This window comes from Alternaria metachromatica, assembly GCF_023757995.1.
Source record: "Alternaria metachromatica strain BMP 0045 chromosome Unknown scaffold_40, whole genome shotgun sequence".
Classification (NCBI taxonomy): domain Eukaryota; kingdom Fungi; phylum Ascomycota; class Dothideomycetes; order Pleosporales; family Pleosporaceae; genus Alternaria; species Alternaria metachromatica.
In genome coordinates this window covers 234980-251834 of record NW_026055531.1, presented here as the reverse complement: position 1 = coordinate 251834, position 16855 = coordinate 234980, and the positions used below count along the sequence as shown (strand labels likewise).

The 16855-nt window shown below is 50.7% G+C and overlaps 5 protein-coding genes across 5 annotated transcripts; 2 read left to right on the top strand and 3 right to left on the bottom strand.

The window, feature by feature from the left end:
- Window positions 1-1883: 1883 nt before the first annotated feature.
- On the top strand, window positions 1884-2913 carry J4E83_010102 (uncharacterized protein; the record flags this gene model as incomplete). The annotated part of the gene is made up of 2 exons (XM_049336985.1): window positions 1884-1966; window positions 2025-2913. 2 exons carry the CDS (start codon window positions 1884-1886, stop codon window positions 2911-2913), a joined length of 972 nt encoding a protein of 323 aa, XP_049183964.1.
- A 3320-nt stretch (window positions 2914-6233) lies between these two features.
- Window positions 6234-8205, bottom strand: J4E83_010101 (uncharacterized protein; the record flags this gene model as incomplete). Its single annotated transcript, XM_049336984.1, has 4 exons — window positions 6234-7774; window positions 7824-8001; window positions 8052-8140; window positions 8190-8205. The coding sequence occupies 4 exons, from the start codon at window positions 8203-8205 to the stop codon at window positions 6234-6236; spliced, it is 1824 nt and encodes a 607-aa protein (XP_049183963.1).
- Window positions 8206-10844: 2639 nt separating this feature from the next.
- J4E83_010100 (uncharacterized protein) lies at window positions 10845-13091 on the bottom strand (the record flags this gene model as incomplete). Its single annotated transcript, XM_049336983.1, has 3 exons — window positions 10845-11238; window positions 11879-12432; window positions 12480-13091. The coding sequence occupies 3 exons, from the start codon at window positions 13089-13091 to the stop codon at window positions 10845-10847; spliced, it is 1560 nt and encodes a 519-aa protein (XP_049183962.1).
- A 288-nt stretch (window positions 13092-13379) lies between these two features.
- Window positions 13380-14512, top strand: J4E83_010099 (uncharacterized protein; the record flags this gene model as incomplete). The annotated part of the gene is made up of 2 exons (XM_049336982.1): window positions 13380-13543; window positions 13612-14512. The coding sequence occupies 2 exons, from the start codon at window positions 13380-13382 to the stop codon at window positions 14510-14512; spliced, it is 1065 nt and encodes a 354-aa protein (XP_049183961.1).
- A 262-nt stretch (window positions 14513-14774) lies between these two features.
- On the bottom strand, window positions 14775-16459 carry J4E83_010098 (uncharacterized protein; the record flags this gene model as incomplete). Its single annotated transcript, XM_049336981.1, has 3 exons — window positions 14775-15053; window positions 15136-15755; window positions 15820-16459. 3 exons carry the CDS (start codon window positions 16457-16459, stop codon window positions 14775-14777), a joined length of 1539 nt encoding a protein of 512 aa, XP_049183960.1.
- Window positions 16460-16855: the final 396 nt, after the last annotated feature.

Below are 16855 nucleotides of genomic sequence, written 5' to 3'. Positions count from 1 at the left end.
TTAAATACTAGATATATAATATTAAACTATAATTAGGTATATTATTCTAAAAAGACTAAAGATAAATTACTACTAAGCTATAATAGTAATTCTAAGGTATTTATACCTATAGCTAAGTTAGCCTAGGCTTTTATAGACTAGAGCCTAATATTTAGCTATAAAAACTCTACTTTATAGAGAATAATATCTATTTTTATTTTATAGATTTATAAAATATAGCTTTTTAAAAGACTTTTAGATATTAGTAGTAAACTATTTTAATACTAGCTATAGTAAAGTACTATAAAATATATAACTCTATCTATTAAAAGCTTTTATTATAGTAGATTAGTATTAATAGCTATTAAGTATAATAGTAAAAATTAAATAGAGTAGACTATAAAAGCTTTTATAATAGTTTTTATAATTACTTAAAAAAAACTTATATTATAACTACTAAAATAGTCTAACTAAAGACTATAGTTAAAATTATAGTTTTAAAATACTTTATAAAATCTTTAGTAAATAATATAATATACTTTAGTAATAGCTATAAGTAACTCTACTTCTACTTATAGAAATAAAGGTAGCTATTATTTACTAGCGTAGAGTAGTTATTAGAATTTTTAGCTAAACTAATAATAAATAAACTAAAAAGAATAAGATATCTAAAGTCTATCTTTAGTATAATAATACTATTTAATAAATAGTAGCTATATTAGTATTTTACTATTTTAGTTACTATTAAAGACTAAATTATAATTAAGTAGTTATCTTTATTAGCTTAAGTAATATTATATTATTAGCTAAAGATTAAATATAGTAAAGTATTAAAACGTTTTCTCTATTAGTAAGACTTTAAGAGTTATATATTATTAGTCTAAATAAAAGTCTAAGTATTAATTATAGTATATATTAAATTTACTAAAATCTACTAGTAGTTTTAAAATTACTAGCTAAGTAGTTTTTAATATAAATCTATTAAATAGAGTCTATAAAATTAGGTATAAAGTACTAAATAATAACTTTTAATAAAAGTAGTATATTTATATAAGTAAGTTAGAAAGTAGACTAGTATAAGCTTAAAGACTTATATAATAGTTATACTATATTAAAAATTTAAAAACTATAACCTAAGTATAAGTTAATTAAGTAAAGTATTTTTAATATATATTTTAAAAAATATACAACTTATATTATTACTATAATAGCTTAATAACTTTTGCTACTATTTCTATAATTAATATCTTGTTTTAATTAGTAAATATAGTACTTTATTTCTATTAAAACATAATAAGCTAAATAGCGTTATTAAATAGTAAATCTTGCTAGATTTCTTTATAGAATAAGATATATGTAGAGTAGTTACTATAATAAAGCGCTTTAAGCCTACGTACGTATTAAAGGCTTCTAAGGTCTCGTTTAAGCTGACATGCATCTACGCGACGCGGACAACTCTCTCTGCGCCCTGCAAGGCTTGGTCCGCTCGTACGCAGAACCTGAGAACAGTCGTCGTAAATCAGCTCACAAGCTTAATACAACCGGTCGCTCTCGTCCGCCAAAGTTCGTTCACCCAATAACCTATCTCCGTTTGTCAAATGAAAGGTGAACCTCTCACGCCATGCTCGTACGGAGGGGGCGTGCTCTGCGCGTCAGCCTGAGAGACTCAACGTACGGCGTGCTTCTCCGCGCGTTTGGACCGTAGGCTACAGCCATGTTGAAGCTGCATTGCTCGCTGCGCCCCAAAGTCTCCACCATTTGCGCTTCAACTCTACCTCGTCCGACGCGGATATAGTATGCCGCATGTGCAAACACCGTCTTTATTGTTCTATTTAATGCTTCATGTCCTCGCATCTGAGTATGGAACGCATCACGCTTAGACTTGCATCGCTTCAACCTCCGCTATGCCTAACACTACTTTTAACCCCGACGCTCTCCCCGATCTCAAGGACAAAGTGTTCATTGTAACAGGAGGAAACTCAGGCATGTACGTGTCGCATCCACTACCAGTCAACGACCTGTTCAACTAACAATCTCTTCAACAGAGGCTACTACACCGTAGCCCATCTCGCAGAACATGGTGCGCACGTATACATGTGCGCTCGCAACGTGGACAAGGGCACGGAAGCAATAGCCAGAGTCAAGAAGATGCACCCCTCCGCCCACATCGACCTTCTACAAATGGATCTCAAAGACCTCACCAGCGTTGTCGCAGCCGCGCAACGCTTCCTCACGCTCGAGACCGCGCTGCACGGCCTCGTCAACAACGCCGGCATCATGGCAACGCCCTTCGAGCTGACCAAAGATGGGCACGAAGCGCAGTGGCAGACCAACTACCTGTCGCACTGGGTATTCACACACCACCTCCTTCCCTTGATGCTGACAACATCCAAAATGTTTCCCCCCGGAAGCGTGCGCATCGTCAATCTCACTTCGTCCGGACACTTGCAAGCGCCGAAAGGCGGAATTAACTTCGATAACCCCGCGTTGAAAGATGCGGGCGACATGGCTCGCTACGGGCAGAGTAAGCTCGCTAACATCCTGCATACCAAGTCGCTTCACAAGGCGTACGGTCCGGGGTCAGCAAGCGCCACCAACAACGAGGGAGAAATCTGGACTTCGTGTGTGCATCCGGGGCTCGTGGAGACGAATCTGCAAGAAGGTGTGAATAAATCGAATTTGGCCATGCAGGGCATGATTACAGTTTTGCGAAAGACTGGTATGTTTTGGTCGTCGGATAGGGGCTCGTACAATAGTCTTTACTGTGTTGCGGGTGATGGCATGAAGGCGGAGCAGAGTGGCGGGTATCTTGAGATCTTTGGTCGCTTTGGGGAGCCAACGTGCGAGAGTAAGCCTGCGAGGGATGCGAAGCTTGCGGAGTGGTTGGAAGAGTATACCACGGAGGAGATGAAGAAGGGAGGTTGGGTTCAGTAATGATGTCGTACATTTTCTTTCTTGCTTTCAAGATATAATGGGAACTTAGATGGGCTTTGTAATACATAATAGAAGTTTGCTAGACGATATGTAGAGCGCAATCATGATGCGATAGGAATGAAACGAGAGAATAGTCGCTAAGAATGGCGTAAAGACCAAAGTGGCCCGCCACAAATATGATGCTCACGAAGTCCCGGACGTACGTGTGGCTTTCACCTTTCGAGACCCAGGACCATCATCACAACTCTGATCTTCAATGCAGTCATCAGCTTCCTCGATCTTCTTCCGCTTCTTGCCCTCCTTATGATGAACCGCTTTATGATGCTCATTCATCTTATCCTTCCTTCCCCTAAAGCCCCTGCCTTTCTTGCCACCTACTGGATTCCTGGAGCGCACGCAGCCGGACTCTGGGCAGAAGTACTCGATCGAACGACGCGCGTGTATGTTCTCGTGGTGTCGCTTGAAGTCAGCATGACGGTTGAAGGTAAGGTCGTCACCATCGTCGAGGCAGGCTTTGTTGAGACACTTGAACTTCCCCGCTAGTGTGACTTGGCCAATGATTGGATCGGTGCGGGAAGACGGAGAGTTCGATGTGCGGCGCCGACGTCTGTTTGAGCGTTGTGGACTTGCAGGTGAGGACCGGGTAGGAGAGCAGGAGCTGGGTTGGGAATAGCTCTCCGATGCGATGTGGGGGGTTGGAGTAATGCAACTAGACAATGATGAGTCTACAATCATCATGGGCCTTTGTCTTCATGCTTACGGTTGATTTTGAAATGGCGCATGTTCGCCAAATGGTACTTGGAAGGTTCGAGATCTGGGCGAAAATACGGTTGAAAGTGCTGAATGCCTGCGTTGTTGACGTTAGAGTTGACTGTGGAGATCAAGAACCAAAGAACTAGGCCTCCATCTTCTTCCAGGCGATGGGGTACTCGGATCGACAATCTATCAACAGATAGAAGGACGGTTCAAGGTGGTTCATGGTCACGCCAGATAGGCAGGAAGTCACCAGGTTGAGTAGGGCTCAGCTAAGATGCTGATACAGGCAGATGGCGAGGGGTTGGTATCTCTGGCTAATATACGTCGTGGCCAGGTAAAACACGATGGAAAAGTGCGAACTAGTTGCTCAATGGGGGTCCTAGTACTCTGTGGAGGAGCGGTTCAATTGTATCTCTTGTGTAAGGTTTGGAGTGATGCTGTTGGCCGAAAGGCCCTGGGAGAATCTTTTTGTGGTAGTCTGAGCTTGCTCGTGTCCTTCTCCTGCCGTGATATTGGCATTGTCGTTTGTAATGAGATGGTTCGCATTGAGAATAGACGGGAAGAACTAAACAAGCTTTACCTTTAGAAATGACACATCGTGCGATGATAGTCCGGAATATAGTAAAGGCAATTGTTCCAGTCAGATTGAGTCCTCGGAGCGAACAGCTTGGGTCGTGTCCAGAGAAGCCATGTAGTGGAAGATTGAATCTCTGATGCTGTACTTGATGTGAGTGTAATGAACGTACTTCCGTCACCTAATATCTGAGTAATAAGGCTGGGAGGTGTGATCGTTGCCAGTGCCGCGTGCCGGATATCTTGATAGAGTAACGATGCTATAAACCTCGCTATGTAGGAGACCAGTCGATTCAACCATTGCTCGACGGTAGAGGCAGGCCCTTGGAAGTACCAGAAGAGTGCGTAGATCACAGTGTAAATCTCCAGAACGGTCAGCCGAACGAGTAGTCGGGCACTCCAGTCGGAGCTCGTTGCGCAAGGTAGTTCAATGTCGAACAATGAGCAACGAGTTGCCACGATGCAAATGCGTTTGTCGCCCTTCGTTTAACAGACTGGCCCTTGCGATGTTCGAGGTTAAGGATTCCAGAATACCAATAGAGAGTCCATTCATACGTAGGTGCTTGCAAATGGTGCAAGACGTTTCCAGGTCTGGATGTAAATGACGGTTCCATGTTCCAGGTTGGATTCCAAACAATCCTGTGGCTTGTTGATCGCAAACTGAATATCTTGAAGGGAACTTACTCGTTATGGTATCCGAAGTGACCAAAAACCTTGCTCTCATCCTCATGCTCTGGCATGCCTTCGTCAATGGTGTCGTTGACCGCATATTCGAACGGGCTCATTGCTGTCGCTGCAAAATGCTCGTATTCCATGTTTGGCGAAATGTCAGATGACCGTCGGGGACGAAAGTGCACGGAATGTGAGCTTGATCGAAATGGATAAGGCTGAGGCGCAGTGCGTTGGCTTGCTGACGTGCTTGAGATGGAGCGGGACATTGCTGACCCAGTCGGAACCAAGATACTTCCAAATGAACCGCGGGACGCTCGCTGCAGGGGTCGAGTAAACGAACGCTGACCGGAAGATGCTGATGAGTATTGCGAAGCCGATCGCGACATGTCACCGTTCACCGGAACTTGTGTGTAGCCGATGGGGCTGTGTACTGTTTGGTGTATATTGGCACAAGGCTGAGCCTCAGCCTGGTGAGAGATCGAGTGTCGTGGTGTGCCGCCTATTGACGAGCAAGAGAACATCGAGTCATGTCGATGAGTTGTCGTTGGCGAAAGCAGCTGCTGGTTGTTTCGATATTGTGAAGCTGATTCGATTGTGTTCTGACCGTTGATATCGACACCAATTCCTTGACCGTTGAACAGGTCACGCATATTGCCGCCCCCACCGAAGTATGTGTTGTTGTCCATGTGAGTGGAACTGCAGGATTGATATGTTGAGAAGTTGGCACTAAGAGGTAGTGCGAGGTAGCTGTGGGTGTATCAGGAAAAGTGCTGGGCTCGGATGGACTGAGGTTGAGTATAGACTAGAATTTTGGTGGCAGCGTGCATCAATATAGCTTCAAGTGAAGCGACTAGGGCAAGCGCCCTGAACATTCCTTTTTGAAGGACCTCTGCAGCCGGCCTGCATGTAATGAGCCTCGAGGTGGCTGTTCGCACTGAGGCATACCGAATTCCAAGGCAAACTAGGCAAATGGGGCTTACGCGGGTCTTTTGGCTGTGAGGGCTGCATGCAGACTGCGACCGCAGTCGATAGGCCGATGATCGTGATTGGACACATTGATTGCGACATGCGAGTACTATCTGCAGGGTGAGCATGCTGAGGAGATGGCATGGAATGTAAGTGGGAGAGGTATCTTGGAAGTAGCCGCACGATCACATGCAAGCAGAAAACGGCAGGCGCACCCGACCGCCTCACCTTTCGTCGAGGTCCTTCAAAAGCTAGCCATCACTCCCCAATCTGAATTGAATCAAGTTCCTGTCATCCACACCATGATGGATCGTTAATTTCTTTTGCTCATCTTTGGACTATTGGTTGACGTCTCACGCCTTCACACTCCACACCTTGATGCTCGCATCGCCTCCCGCCGAAATGACCTTGAGACCCTTCTCCCATGCGACACCATTGACGCCATCCTTGTGAGCGTTGAGAGCCTTGATACGCTTGCCAGGGTCTTCTGTGCTCCAGACCATGACATTGGTGTCCAGACTGCCACTTGCGGCGTAGTTCTCACTCTCGTCCCAGGCCAGACAGGTAATGCGTGCGGTATGGGCACTCCATCTGTCCGTGATGACCTTCCAGTCTCCGCCTACCTCAAATGCGTAGATCTTGCCGTTTCCAGCACCCACTGCCAGCTTCTTGCCTGAGGCAGAAAAGGCGAGTGCGGAGATGGGAGCTGTTGCACGGCGAAGCACTGTGTCGGTCTCCTTGAGCTCAGTGCCAGAAAGGGTGTAGATGTGTACTAGCTTGTCGTCTCCGCCAACAGCAACGGTAGAGCCGTGCGCTGCGATTGAGGTAGGGGCGAATTTGACCGGTAACGAGCTGACCTGGGCCCCCTTGGAGTATACTGCGATGGCATCGATAGAAGGAATCAGCACGGTGCTCGATGTCGCGGCAACGCCCTTGGGTTGGAACTTGAGATCGTGTGCCTCGCCAGTGAAGATCTTGTCCGGAACGGACATGGAGCGTAATGTATCGTCCCAGCCAACACTGTACAACTCCGCCTCATTCTTGCTGTCGGAAGTCGTGATGCCGGCGACGTAGCTGGAATGTGCTGCGCCTTCGACCTTGTCAGCCAATCCAGTGGTGGTGTCCCATGCGAGGACACGGCCGTCATAGCTTCCCGTGGCGAAAGTAGATCCAGCGATGGCAGCCGATGTAATATTCTTGGAATGGCCACGGATGATGCGCGTTGGCTTTGGGTTGCCGTCGACGAGGTAGTTCAGGTTTCCTTCGAGATCCACACTGACGATCAGACCATCACTGCGGCCCGTGGGCCATACGACACCAACCTGCTGGTCGGGTATGCTAGCGACACCTTCCTCGCCCATCCTCCAGGTCTGAATGTTCTTGCCTGCTTCCGGGTCCCATATCCGCACCGTCTGGTCCGCACTGGCTGTGACGAACTTCTTCGAGTCCTTGGACCACGACACGCCAAAGATGCTGCCGGTATGTACACCCTCGCCAATTTGTCCCTTTGCCTCGCCCGTCTTGCCATCGTATAGCCATATGCGCTTGTCGGCGCCAACGCTTGCGAATACGGAACCGTCAGGGGAGAAGGCGGTGCCGAAGACGAAGCGGTTGTGCTGTCCTCGCAGACTGGTGTTGAACTTGAAGGGGGCGCCGTGGTAGAAGACCAGGCTGGTGTCGTCGGAGCCCGTGGCGGCGCGGAGGGGTCGTTGCTGGCGGATAGACACGCAGTTGATCTGTGACGAGTGGCCGGATATCTCGCCCACGCTGTTGCCGCTGTCTGCCGTGATGCAGTGGCCGAAGCGCTCCTTGCCGTCGCCGACAGCTATAATGCGCTGCGAGTCGCCGTCCCATGCCAAGTCGTTGATGCGGCCTGCGATGATGTGGTAGTCGCCTGCACCGCGTCAGCTTCCTCGCTCCATGTCCTGCTATGCCTCACCCACCTTTTGTAGCTCCTTCACCTGCGCAGTCCCAAACCTTGACAGTACCCGAGACATCTCCACTAGCTACGTAGAAGCCCGAGGGTGAGAAGCGGGCGACAGTCGTCTGTGTCGTATGTTGGGTGTATTGTTTACTAACAGCCGGGTCGTCGATGGATCGCAGGAAGACGGATTTGCCTGACTACATGTCCAATTAGCTCCGCGAAAGCTTCGGATAGTCGGAAAACTCACGGCATAGGCAATGCGTTCGCCCTTGGGGTCCGAGGAGAGCGGTGTTGCCTGTCCGCGCGTTGTCGAGGGCGACGCTGCCCAGATGGCATCTGTTTACGGTCAGTAGCTGCTATGCAGAAGCTATCTGGGAGCTCGTACCTGATACTAGAGACATTGTGCGCGCAGTTCAAAGGACAGTGAGGTAGCAAAGGGTATGCGTTATGGCAATTGCAGAGGATATCTGCCTGTAGCTGGCAGCGTTGGCGGTGGCCTCTGCTTCGTCACCGCCTACGTTTCAGCAACCAGCCACGAGTCGCGGGGCAGGTGGGGGTGGCTCCTTCATGACAGCTCACCTGGGGGTAGCTGCTGAACATCTTCACATGTTACTCCAGGTACCAGCTCTACATGTCAGCATCCATGATCCGCGTTCCTTTTGCTGATAGTCTGGCTTTGCTGCATGCTCAGCCAACATCGCATTCCATCATCGAGGCCAGGTCTGGAACGAAATACCGCCGAGATCACTATGCAAATAGCTCCTTCGATCAAGGATACATCCCAGAACCACATGCGCATGCTTGCAATTCACCGCTGACTGCATGGAAATATCTGGTTGCGAATTGAAGAGGCTGGCAGACCAAACAACCTTGGAATGCCCCAGCAGACCCTTGGCACACGTCATTTCCGCGCGTTGCACGTCGCGTTGAGATATCTTCAAGACTGAACTGATATACAAGCACATCCTGCATCATTGACTCTCTGTCTCGCACATCGCCCATTCCGGACGCTATTCGCTTCCCTCGTTCGCTGTCGCGTCGTTCGCTGTACAACGTCATCACCCGGGAACCCGGCATCCGGTAGCCTACATCCCCAACATCATCATCACCATTCTCATTGCGGAAGAGCAAAGACATCAAACACCATCAACATGTGTCTCATGCGGTCTTATGAAACGCGCGGTCGTACCGTCATTGAACCACCTCCCCGACGAGGAAACTACACGTCCCATACACCAGCCGGCGTGATGCGTCTGCCGCGCGAATGGCGCCGGACCTCAGTCGAGAGCTTCAGCGACGACGGCCGCTACGTCGAGTACAGGTTCGTAATAACTTTATGGCACCATTGGTTGTCTGACACTTACATCATCCAGGCGATCGCGATCTCGTCCCCGTGCTATTGAGTACGTCGAAGAGCCTCGCATACGTGCAAGGAGCCGTGCGAGGAGTCGGGCGAGGAGTGTATCCAGACGACGCATTAGCGACGTTGAGATTGTCAGGCCAGCAAGGACCAGCTACATTGACCCACGTGGAAGTGGTTATGTGGACGAGAGGGTTACCAGGCGAAGTGTCAGCCGCGTGAGACATTGAGGAGTCACATCTCTGCAGACGAGAAAATGAGGTATGTGTGATCACAGAACAGAGCAAGCTCGTGCGTGCTAACACGCTCAGGTTTTGAATTGAATGTGTACATATGGGATACATAGAAGTTTTGTAATTACGAACGTTTAACTTTCAACAAACCAACAATGCTTGCGGCAAGAAATGTCCCATGTTGCTCACCAACTTCTTGAAGCCTACCCACTTCGAAGATCATCCCTTCAGGCCCAACACAACAAGCCATCTAATAGCTCAACAGCAATCTATGATGGAAATATTTCGGAAACTCCCATCCGGAGATAAATAATAGTGTACATCTTAGGGCGTAGCAACCCCTGCCGCTAACCGCTTCCGAGCTGCACTCCAAGGTGGGGCGCTGTATCCGACTCATAGCTAAACTTCGTCATCAGATTTTGAGTCACGATGAGGGAACGACATACAAGTCTTTGAAAACAACGCTCATTCTCACCAATCTACTCATCGTCCCAATCCTACACCATGGCATCCAACCCCATGCAACGATGCTGCATCATCGGCGTAAAGCACTCAGGTACACCACAAGGCCAAATCAAACACATCGACAAAAGTACACCTCCCTTCATCCCCATCCCTTAACCCTTCCCATCTAACCCACAAACAAGTCCGCACATACACCACCTACCCCCCCAACAACCCCTCCCCCTCAAACGCCATCCTCATCATGACCGACGTCCTCGGCATGGACTTCCCCAACACCCAACTCATCGCCGACCAGTTCGCGCAAAACGGCTATCTAACCGTCATCCCCGACGTCTTCAACGGGAGCGAAGTGCCGTTTCCGCCTCCGGAGTCGTTTGACTTGCAGGAGTATATCACAACGACGATGCCGAAGACTGATACTGTGGATCCTATGTTTGAGACGGTGATTAAGCATTTGAGAGATGAGTTGGGGATTAAGAGGTTGGGCGGTGTGGGATATTGTTTCGGCGGGAAGTACGTGTGTCGGTTTTTGAAAGAAGGGGGGTTGAGGAAGGGGGGGATTGACGCGGGGTTTACTGCTCATCCTAGTTTTGTGGATGCGGAGGAAGTTAGGGATATTAGGGGTCCGTTGAGTATTGCTGCTGCAGGTATGACTTTCAATTGTAACATTCGCGTTTCATTCCTTCCATTCATTCCACCCATTCCACCTACTCCAAAAAACCAAACTGTCGAGACAAAGACATAAACAAAAAGAACGCACTAACGATACCAACAACAACTCTAGAAACCGATTCCATCTTTCCAGCTGAGAAGCGGCGCGAGACAGAAGACATCCTCAAAGACCACACCGTTCCGTACCAAATGTTCCTGTATTCGGATGTCGAGCATGGGTTTGGTGTTAAAGGGGATTTGTCGCATGCGAAGGCGAGGTTTGCGAAGGAACAGGCTTTTTTGCAAGCGGTGGGTTGGTTGGACGAGTATGTTAAGAAAGCGCCGGGAGTGTAGGGGATTTCTCGGGGAGGTTAGGGAAGTTCGTGAGGGTGTTGGACAGGTGTGGTATGGGTGTCTCGTTGGCTGGGTGTGCGTCTTGGAGGGCGGTGTCGTAGTCGTGTAATGTGCATTTGAGCCTGGTGATCTCATCTGGTCTGGCGAGTTGCTCCAAGTTCTCAGTCGTGTATTTCTCCAGCCAGAAGTCGCCGCTCATCTCGACATCGGTACTAGCATCCGAAGAGTCGCAGTACGCCCATACGAAGTCAACAACCGTATCGATCGAAGCCAAAACTGCCGAGAGCACCCAGGCGCAGAAGCTGATGGCGAAGTACGTGAAGAGAAACAGAGTTATCAGAAGACAACCCCAGAGATAGCCCGTGAGGATACTGTCGAGTACTTCGTTGGGTTGCGGCATGGATGTCGATGGCCGGAACATGACCGCTTGGTGGGGGAAGAGAGGTGGCATGGCCGTGAGGTAAGACGGTAGAGTAGTTTCAGGTGTCTTCTTGGTCGCGAGGCAATGATAATGCGTGCTGACGACAATGTACCGAGTGTAGCAATGTTGGTGCTCGCAGTAAGGCTAGTCGAAGACAATATATCGTTCGTAGCAATATGAGTACCCAGCAATGGTGGGTGTTGGACCGCGATGGTTGAGGTCGGGATTTGTTTGCGAGAATATGCGAGATGGCTAGAAGGCTACAGCTGCGCTTGCCTCGTCGTCGAGAGCCGCGCCTTACAACCCGAGTCTATCCGTAAACACTTCTCATGTTCAGGTGATAGATAGAAAGTGCTGCCTTGGTTCAAGAAGAAGGTGCTGACACGCCATTTTCAACCACCATCTTTACCATCTGGTCTTCGTCTTTCGAACTCCCCCCTTTATCCTTAACTTTCTCCGCCCAAGGCGGCTCTCCATCCTCATCAAACTCCGCCCACTGAAAAAACCCACAACTCTCCCGACCCGGCACATAACCCGCATGGCACATCCACATATACCGCCCCCTCGATTCCCTCTTCCTCGTCGCACACCTCAACACAGTCGGAACACCACACTTGCATTTCGGCGTAAACCTCGGATGAAGACTATCCTTATAGAACCGATACGTAATATTAAGTCGCTTGTTCTTCGCCAGCGGATGAGGATCGATAGCTTGGGCCGGCGCGATCGAGTGCTTCCATTCTTCTTGCATCTCAGCATGCATGACCAAGAGCGAGTTGTGTGGTAAATGAATGCTGATTTGGCCCTGGGCGTCCGCGAGAGAACCGTCGTCTTTTCGGTGCTCGTCGTCTTCGGCGACGGTCTTGCGGACCCGGAATTCGCGTGCGACTCCGAGGCTTAGACTGCCGGTGACAGCTCGTGGACCGAGGTAGGTGAGTTGGTCGGCGTGGTATCCGACGCTTTCTTGTGGTCCGTCGTAGCAGTTGACGAAGGCCGTGTTGGCTTTCCAGGGGTGAGGGGATTGGTATCTGAGTTTCTTGCCGTTGGGGTAGAAGTCGCGGATTCTGCGGCGGATTTCGCGGTTGACGGCGTCTTCGACTTGGGGGCATGCGTTGAGCATTTCTGGTAGGCTTTGTCGGACATCCTGGGTGGAATTAGCATTTTGGTGGTGTTTCTTGTCAGCGGTCCTACCTCGATCTGGCCACCGTTGTAGATGTATTCCGTCTTTTGTCGTTCCGCCTCTTCTAAGCTGTTGACGTAGAAAGAGTACGTGTGTGGGCTTACAACAACTCTGTCGAACAGCTTGAACTCGTACCTGTCGTAGGTCGACGAGGCGTCCAGTAATTGTGACAGCAGTGCATCCGCTTGCTCTACTGGAAGGAAATTATGTATGATTGAACAAGGCGTATGTGCTTCGATGTCTTCTGGGCTATAGAGAAATAGTGTTTTTCCCTTTCTCACAAGTGGCTTCTTGATCAACGTGCCGTTGGCGGGAGCAATGCGATACGAGCTCAGTGACGATTGATATCCCACTGTCGATGATGCGGGTCGCTTGCGTGGGGACGTAACTTGAGGTCGCGATAGACACTCCGAGGCTTGTTCAACGGCCCCGTCAGCAGCGAGCAATGCTTCAAGCAGAGTCCCTTCATCAACTGTAGGATGCAAAGATGCCAGCAAGGCCAACTTGAAATCGGTAGACTCTTCTTCTGGGTCTTTAGCCTCTGAAGGCCGCGTGCTCATACTCGCCACTGACTTGGGCGGCCCCTCATCCCACTTCCTCTTGCGCGACACGAACGCGTCCATACCGACTGTGGTGGGTTAAAATGGCGCGCATAGTCGCATCAACAAAGTGAAACAGCCTCCTCGACAGTGGCGACTGGCGTTACAAGACGCGCTGTCACGGGACAACCTCCGGCGCCACACCAGCCCCGCCAGAATCCAAAGGCGCCTCGGTCAACCGACACCTCGTCATCCGCAACCATGCTGCAGCACAACACCCACTCCACGTCCCGGCGCGACATGACGCGCCGTACCATACCTACCATACCTATCCTCCACGCGCCATAATACTATATCCACCCACCACCCACCATGCTCGAGTTCCGCACCCAAGGCTTCAACGGCTACTCGGTCAAATACAGCCCCTTCTTCGACTCGCGCATCGCCGTCGCAACATCCGCCAACTTCGGGCTCGTCGGAAACGGACGATTATACATATTAGGCCTTACAGCGAATGGCATCGTAGCCGAGAAATGGTACTTGCTATCACCCCTCTTCCACCTTTCCACCTTACTGTCACATGCTAACCCACCCGTTCCCCCAGGTTCGACACGCAAGACTCCCTCTTCGACAGCACCTGGTCCGAATCACACGAGTCCCAACTCCTCACCGCGGGCGGCGACGGCTCAGTAAAACTCTTCGACATAAACGTGCCCAACTTCCCCATCGCATCCTGGCAAGAGCACGCGCGCGAAGTCTTCGCCGTCCACTGGAACCTCGTGTCCAAAGACACTTTTCTATCCTCGTCCTGGGACGGCACGATCAAGATCTGGAACCCAAACTCAGATGCGAGTATAACCACCTTACCGACGCATTCATGTACCTACAGTGCGAGTTTCAGTCCGCACAGTCCGAGTGTGCTGTCAAGTGTGAGTAGTGATAGCCATTTGAGGGTTTTCGATCTGAGGACGCCGGCGAGTGCGAGTAATCATTTGACGATGAGTGTGCCGGTTCATCAGCCGCCGAAAGCGAGGATGGGACATGCGCCGGGCGTGGGTGTTGCGCCTGCGGAGGCGTTGACGCATGATTGGAATAAATATAGGGATACTATCGTTGCGACCGCAGGCGTGGATCGCGTGATACGCACGTTTGATATCAGGATGCCGCAGCAGGGGCCTGTTGCTGTGCTGCCCGGGCATGAGTATGCGGTTCGGAAGTTGAGTTGGAGTCCGCATTTGAGCGATATACTGCTTAGTGCGAGTTACGATATGACGTGTCGGGTGTGGACAGATGGGAGTGCTATGGGTGTGGGGAGTGTGAAGCAGGAGAACATGCTGGAAGATCCTATGTTTTATGGTGGGGGTAGAGAGATGGGGAGGATGGGGAGGCATACCGAGTTCGTCACGGGTGTCGATTGGTGTCTGTTTGGCGCGGAGGGCTGGTGTGCTAGTACGGGGTGGGACGAGAGGGTTATGGTATGGGATTGCCGGGCTATCATGCAATGAGATGACGACGTTCCATGCAACATGCGCTCGACACTGAGATATATCTGTTCTCCATTCCCTACAAAAGTAACAATGCTCAGCGCGCTACACCGCGAGCTATGATGCCGACTACCAACTCAACGAGACAACAAGCAAAAGACAGGGTATCATCCCATAGCTACACCCAGACACCGGAATGCAAATCCCACATGCGCCGCCCAAATGCCGAAGCTCAAAAACGCCTCTATGCTCCTTCCCTCTATCACTCGATTCCTGGACCTTCCTATGGGTCCGCGAGGTTCAGAATATCCTCAAGCGCATCGTCCATCTTCTGCATGTCTTGAACGCTGTCTCCTTGCCAGTGCATGCCCACTCCATCGTCGATCTGCGTTAGGTCGCCAGTTCCATGACTTTCCTCCAGATCGTCGAGGTTCAGAATATCATCGTCAAGAGCATCGTCCATCTCTTGCACATCTTGAACGCTGTCTCCTTGCGAGTGCATGCCCACTTCATCGTCGATCTGGATCGGATTGCCAGTCAACTTGAAGACCATCCTAAAGGTCTCCGAGGTTCAGAATATCATCAAGCGCATCATCCATCTCCTGCATATCTTGCACACTACCTCCTTGCCAATGCATACCCACTTCATCATCAATCTGCATCGGATCACCAAAGTCAATGGTCCAAGTCTCGCCGTTGAGGTCGTGCTTAGTCCCATTTGCAATGCCATTGATACCGTTGGTGAGAGTACCATTCGTAAGCGGTTTCGCGGGCGCATTGTAGATGTCTTCGATGCCGTGCGTGTCAAGAAACCTCGAGTTCATTATCGATCCCGCAATCAGTGGTGTTTGTCCGAGGTACGAGTCTCCGAGTTCCAGCGCGAGTCTCAAGTCCTCCATACACAGGAGTTTCCGCTTTCGTCGCTCTTCTGCTTCGACGGGGAGTTCGCCTCCGATGCCGCGGGCCAGCTCGCCGCGATCTACTAGTCTTTCTTCTCGCGCGAGCTTCTTCTTGAATTCGCCTGTGCGCACATATCCTGGGCCGTTGCTGCTCACTTTGCCTAGTAAGTTTGCCAGTGCTTCTTTTATGTATGTCTCGGTAGCGATGTTGAGGTAGTCTGGGCAGTCGGACGTATGGCCCTGAGGTAGCCCGAACTCGTAGCATATCGGTAGCAGGCGGTAGGATATCGTTGTTGCGGTGGGAAATTCGTGCGTCTCGGCGTAGAGGGCCGAGGTATACCGTTTCCGAATCTCAAGTTCCCAGTCTGAGACCAAGTTGTTAGCATCTCAAGACATAAAGGAGGGGTATAGCAAATGTCGTGTACGTACTCGTCTTTCCAAATCCACCGCCCTGGTTGCTGCTCGGCCCAACATCGAGCTGCTTCGCCCGTCTCGCATCAACATACTCCTGCACCGGCCCAGCAGCACCCGCGCCCAAGCCCTCCAGCCCCGTACTCAGCGGGCTCTCACCTGCCGGTATACCCTTCAGCCGCTTTCTCTCCCTGCGACTCAATTGCATGACCTCGTGCTTGAGTCTCTTCTCGCTCTCGTCCCCTGTCCCCTTGACCGTCCCGCTCGTCGGCTTGTCGCTACTCGACACCCAACTGGCGATGCCTGCTTCGGGCGGGTCGCGCCATATGTTAGCGTATATAGCCGTGAAGAGCGCATTGTGCGCGTGTTCCAGGGCGGGCGTGGTGAGGATCTTGGACAGCTTGTGGGACAGCTCCTCCTGGTTGAGGTTGCCGAGGAGAAAGAAGGAGAGGGCCTTTTTGTAGATGGTCCAGTCTGCGTCGCTTATGGAGCCTTTGACTGCGGCGTACAGGGGCTCGACGTCCACACGGGGGGCGCGCGGCGCGTTGGGCTTCTTGGTGAGGTCCGTCTGGAGGGATGTGAGGCTGGGCAGGGTGCCCGACGAGAGCGTCGGCGTAGTGGAGACATTCATGTCATTGGGGCGTATGGTGCCTGCCATGATGGCGGTGGAAGCGCGCCGTGGTGGCGCTCAATGCGTCGTGATGTGCGCGTTGCGAGGTCGTCGCGCGTTGGACAGATGCGCGTGCGGGCTGTGGAGAAGGCTGAGGGCGGCGGGAGAGCGACGCCGGGGTCTGCGCAACGCTTCAAGAGTGCCAGCGGGGTCGCACACGTATGCAATAATGAGCCCCGATGGCGGGCAAGTTTGGCAGGCGTTGTGCGGGGCCTACGCTGATGGACAAGCATGCAGTCGTGGAGAGCGTGAGGTCAGAGCTCGGGGGTTTGCGGAGTTGATGCTGGGGCAGCCTAACAACGTCCACGAGCCCCATGAAACCTCAACCACGTTAACGCTTCCTCTCGGTCCCAGAACATTTAATGTAAACTTCATACGCTATGC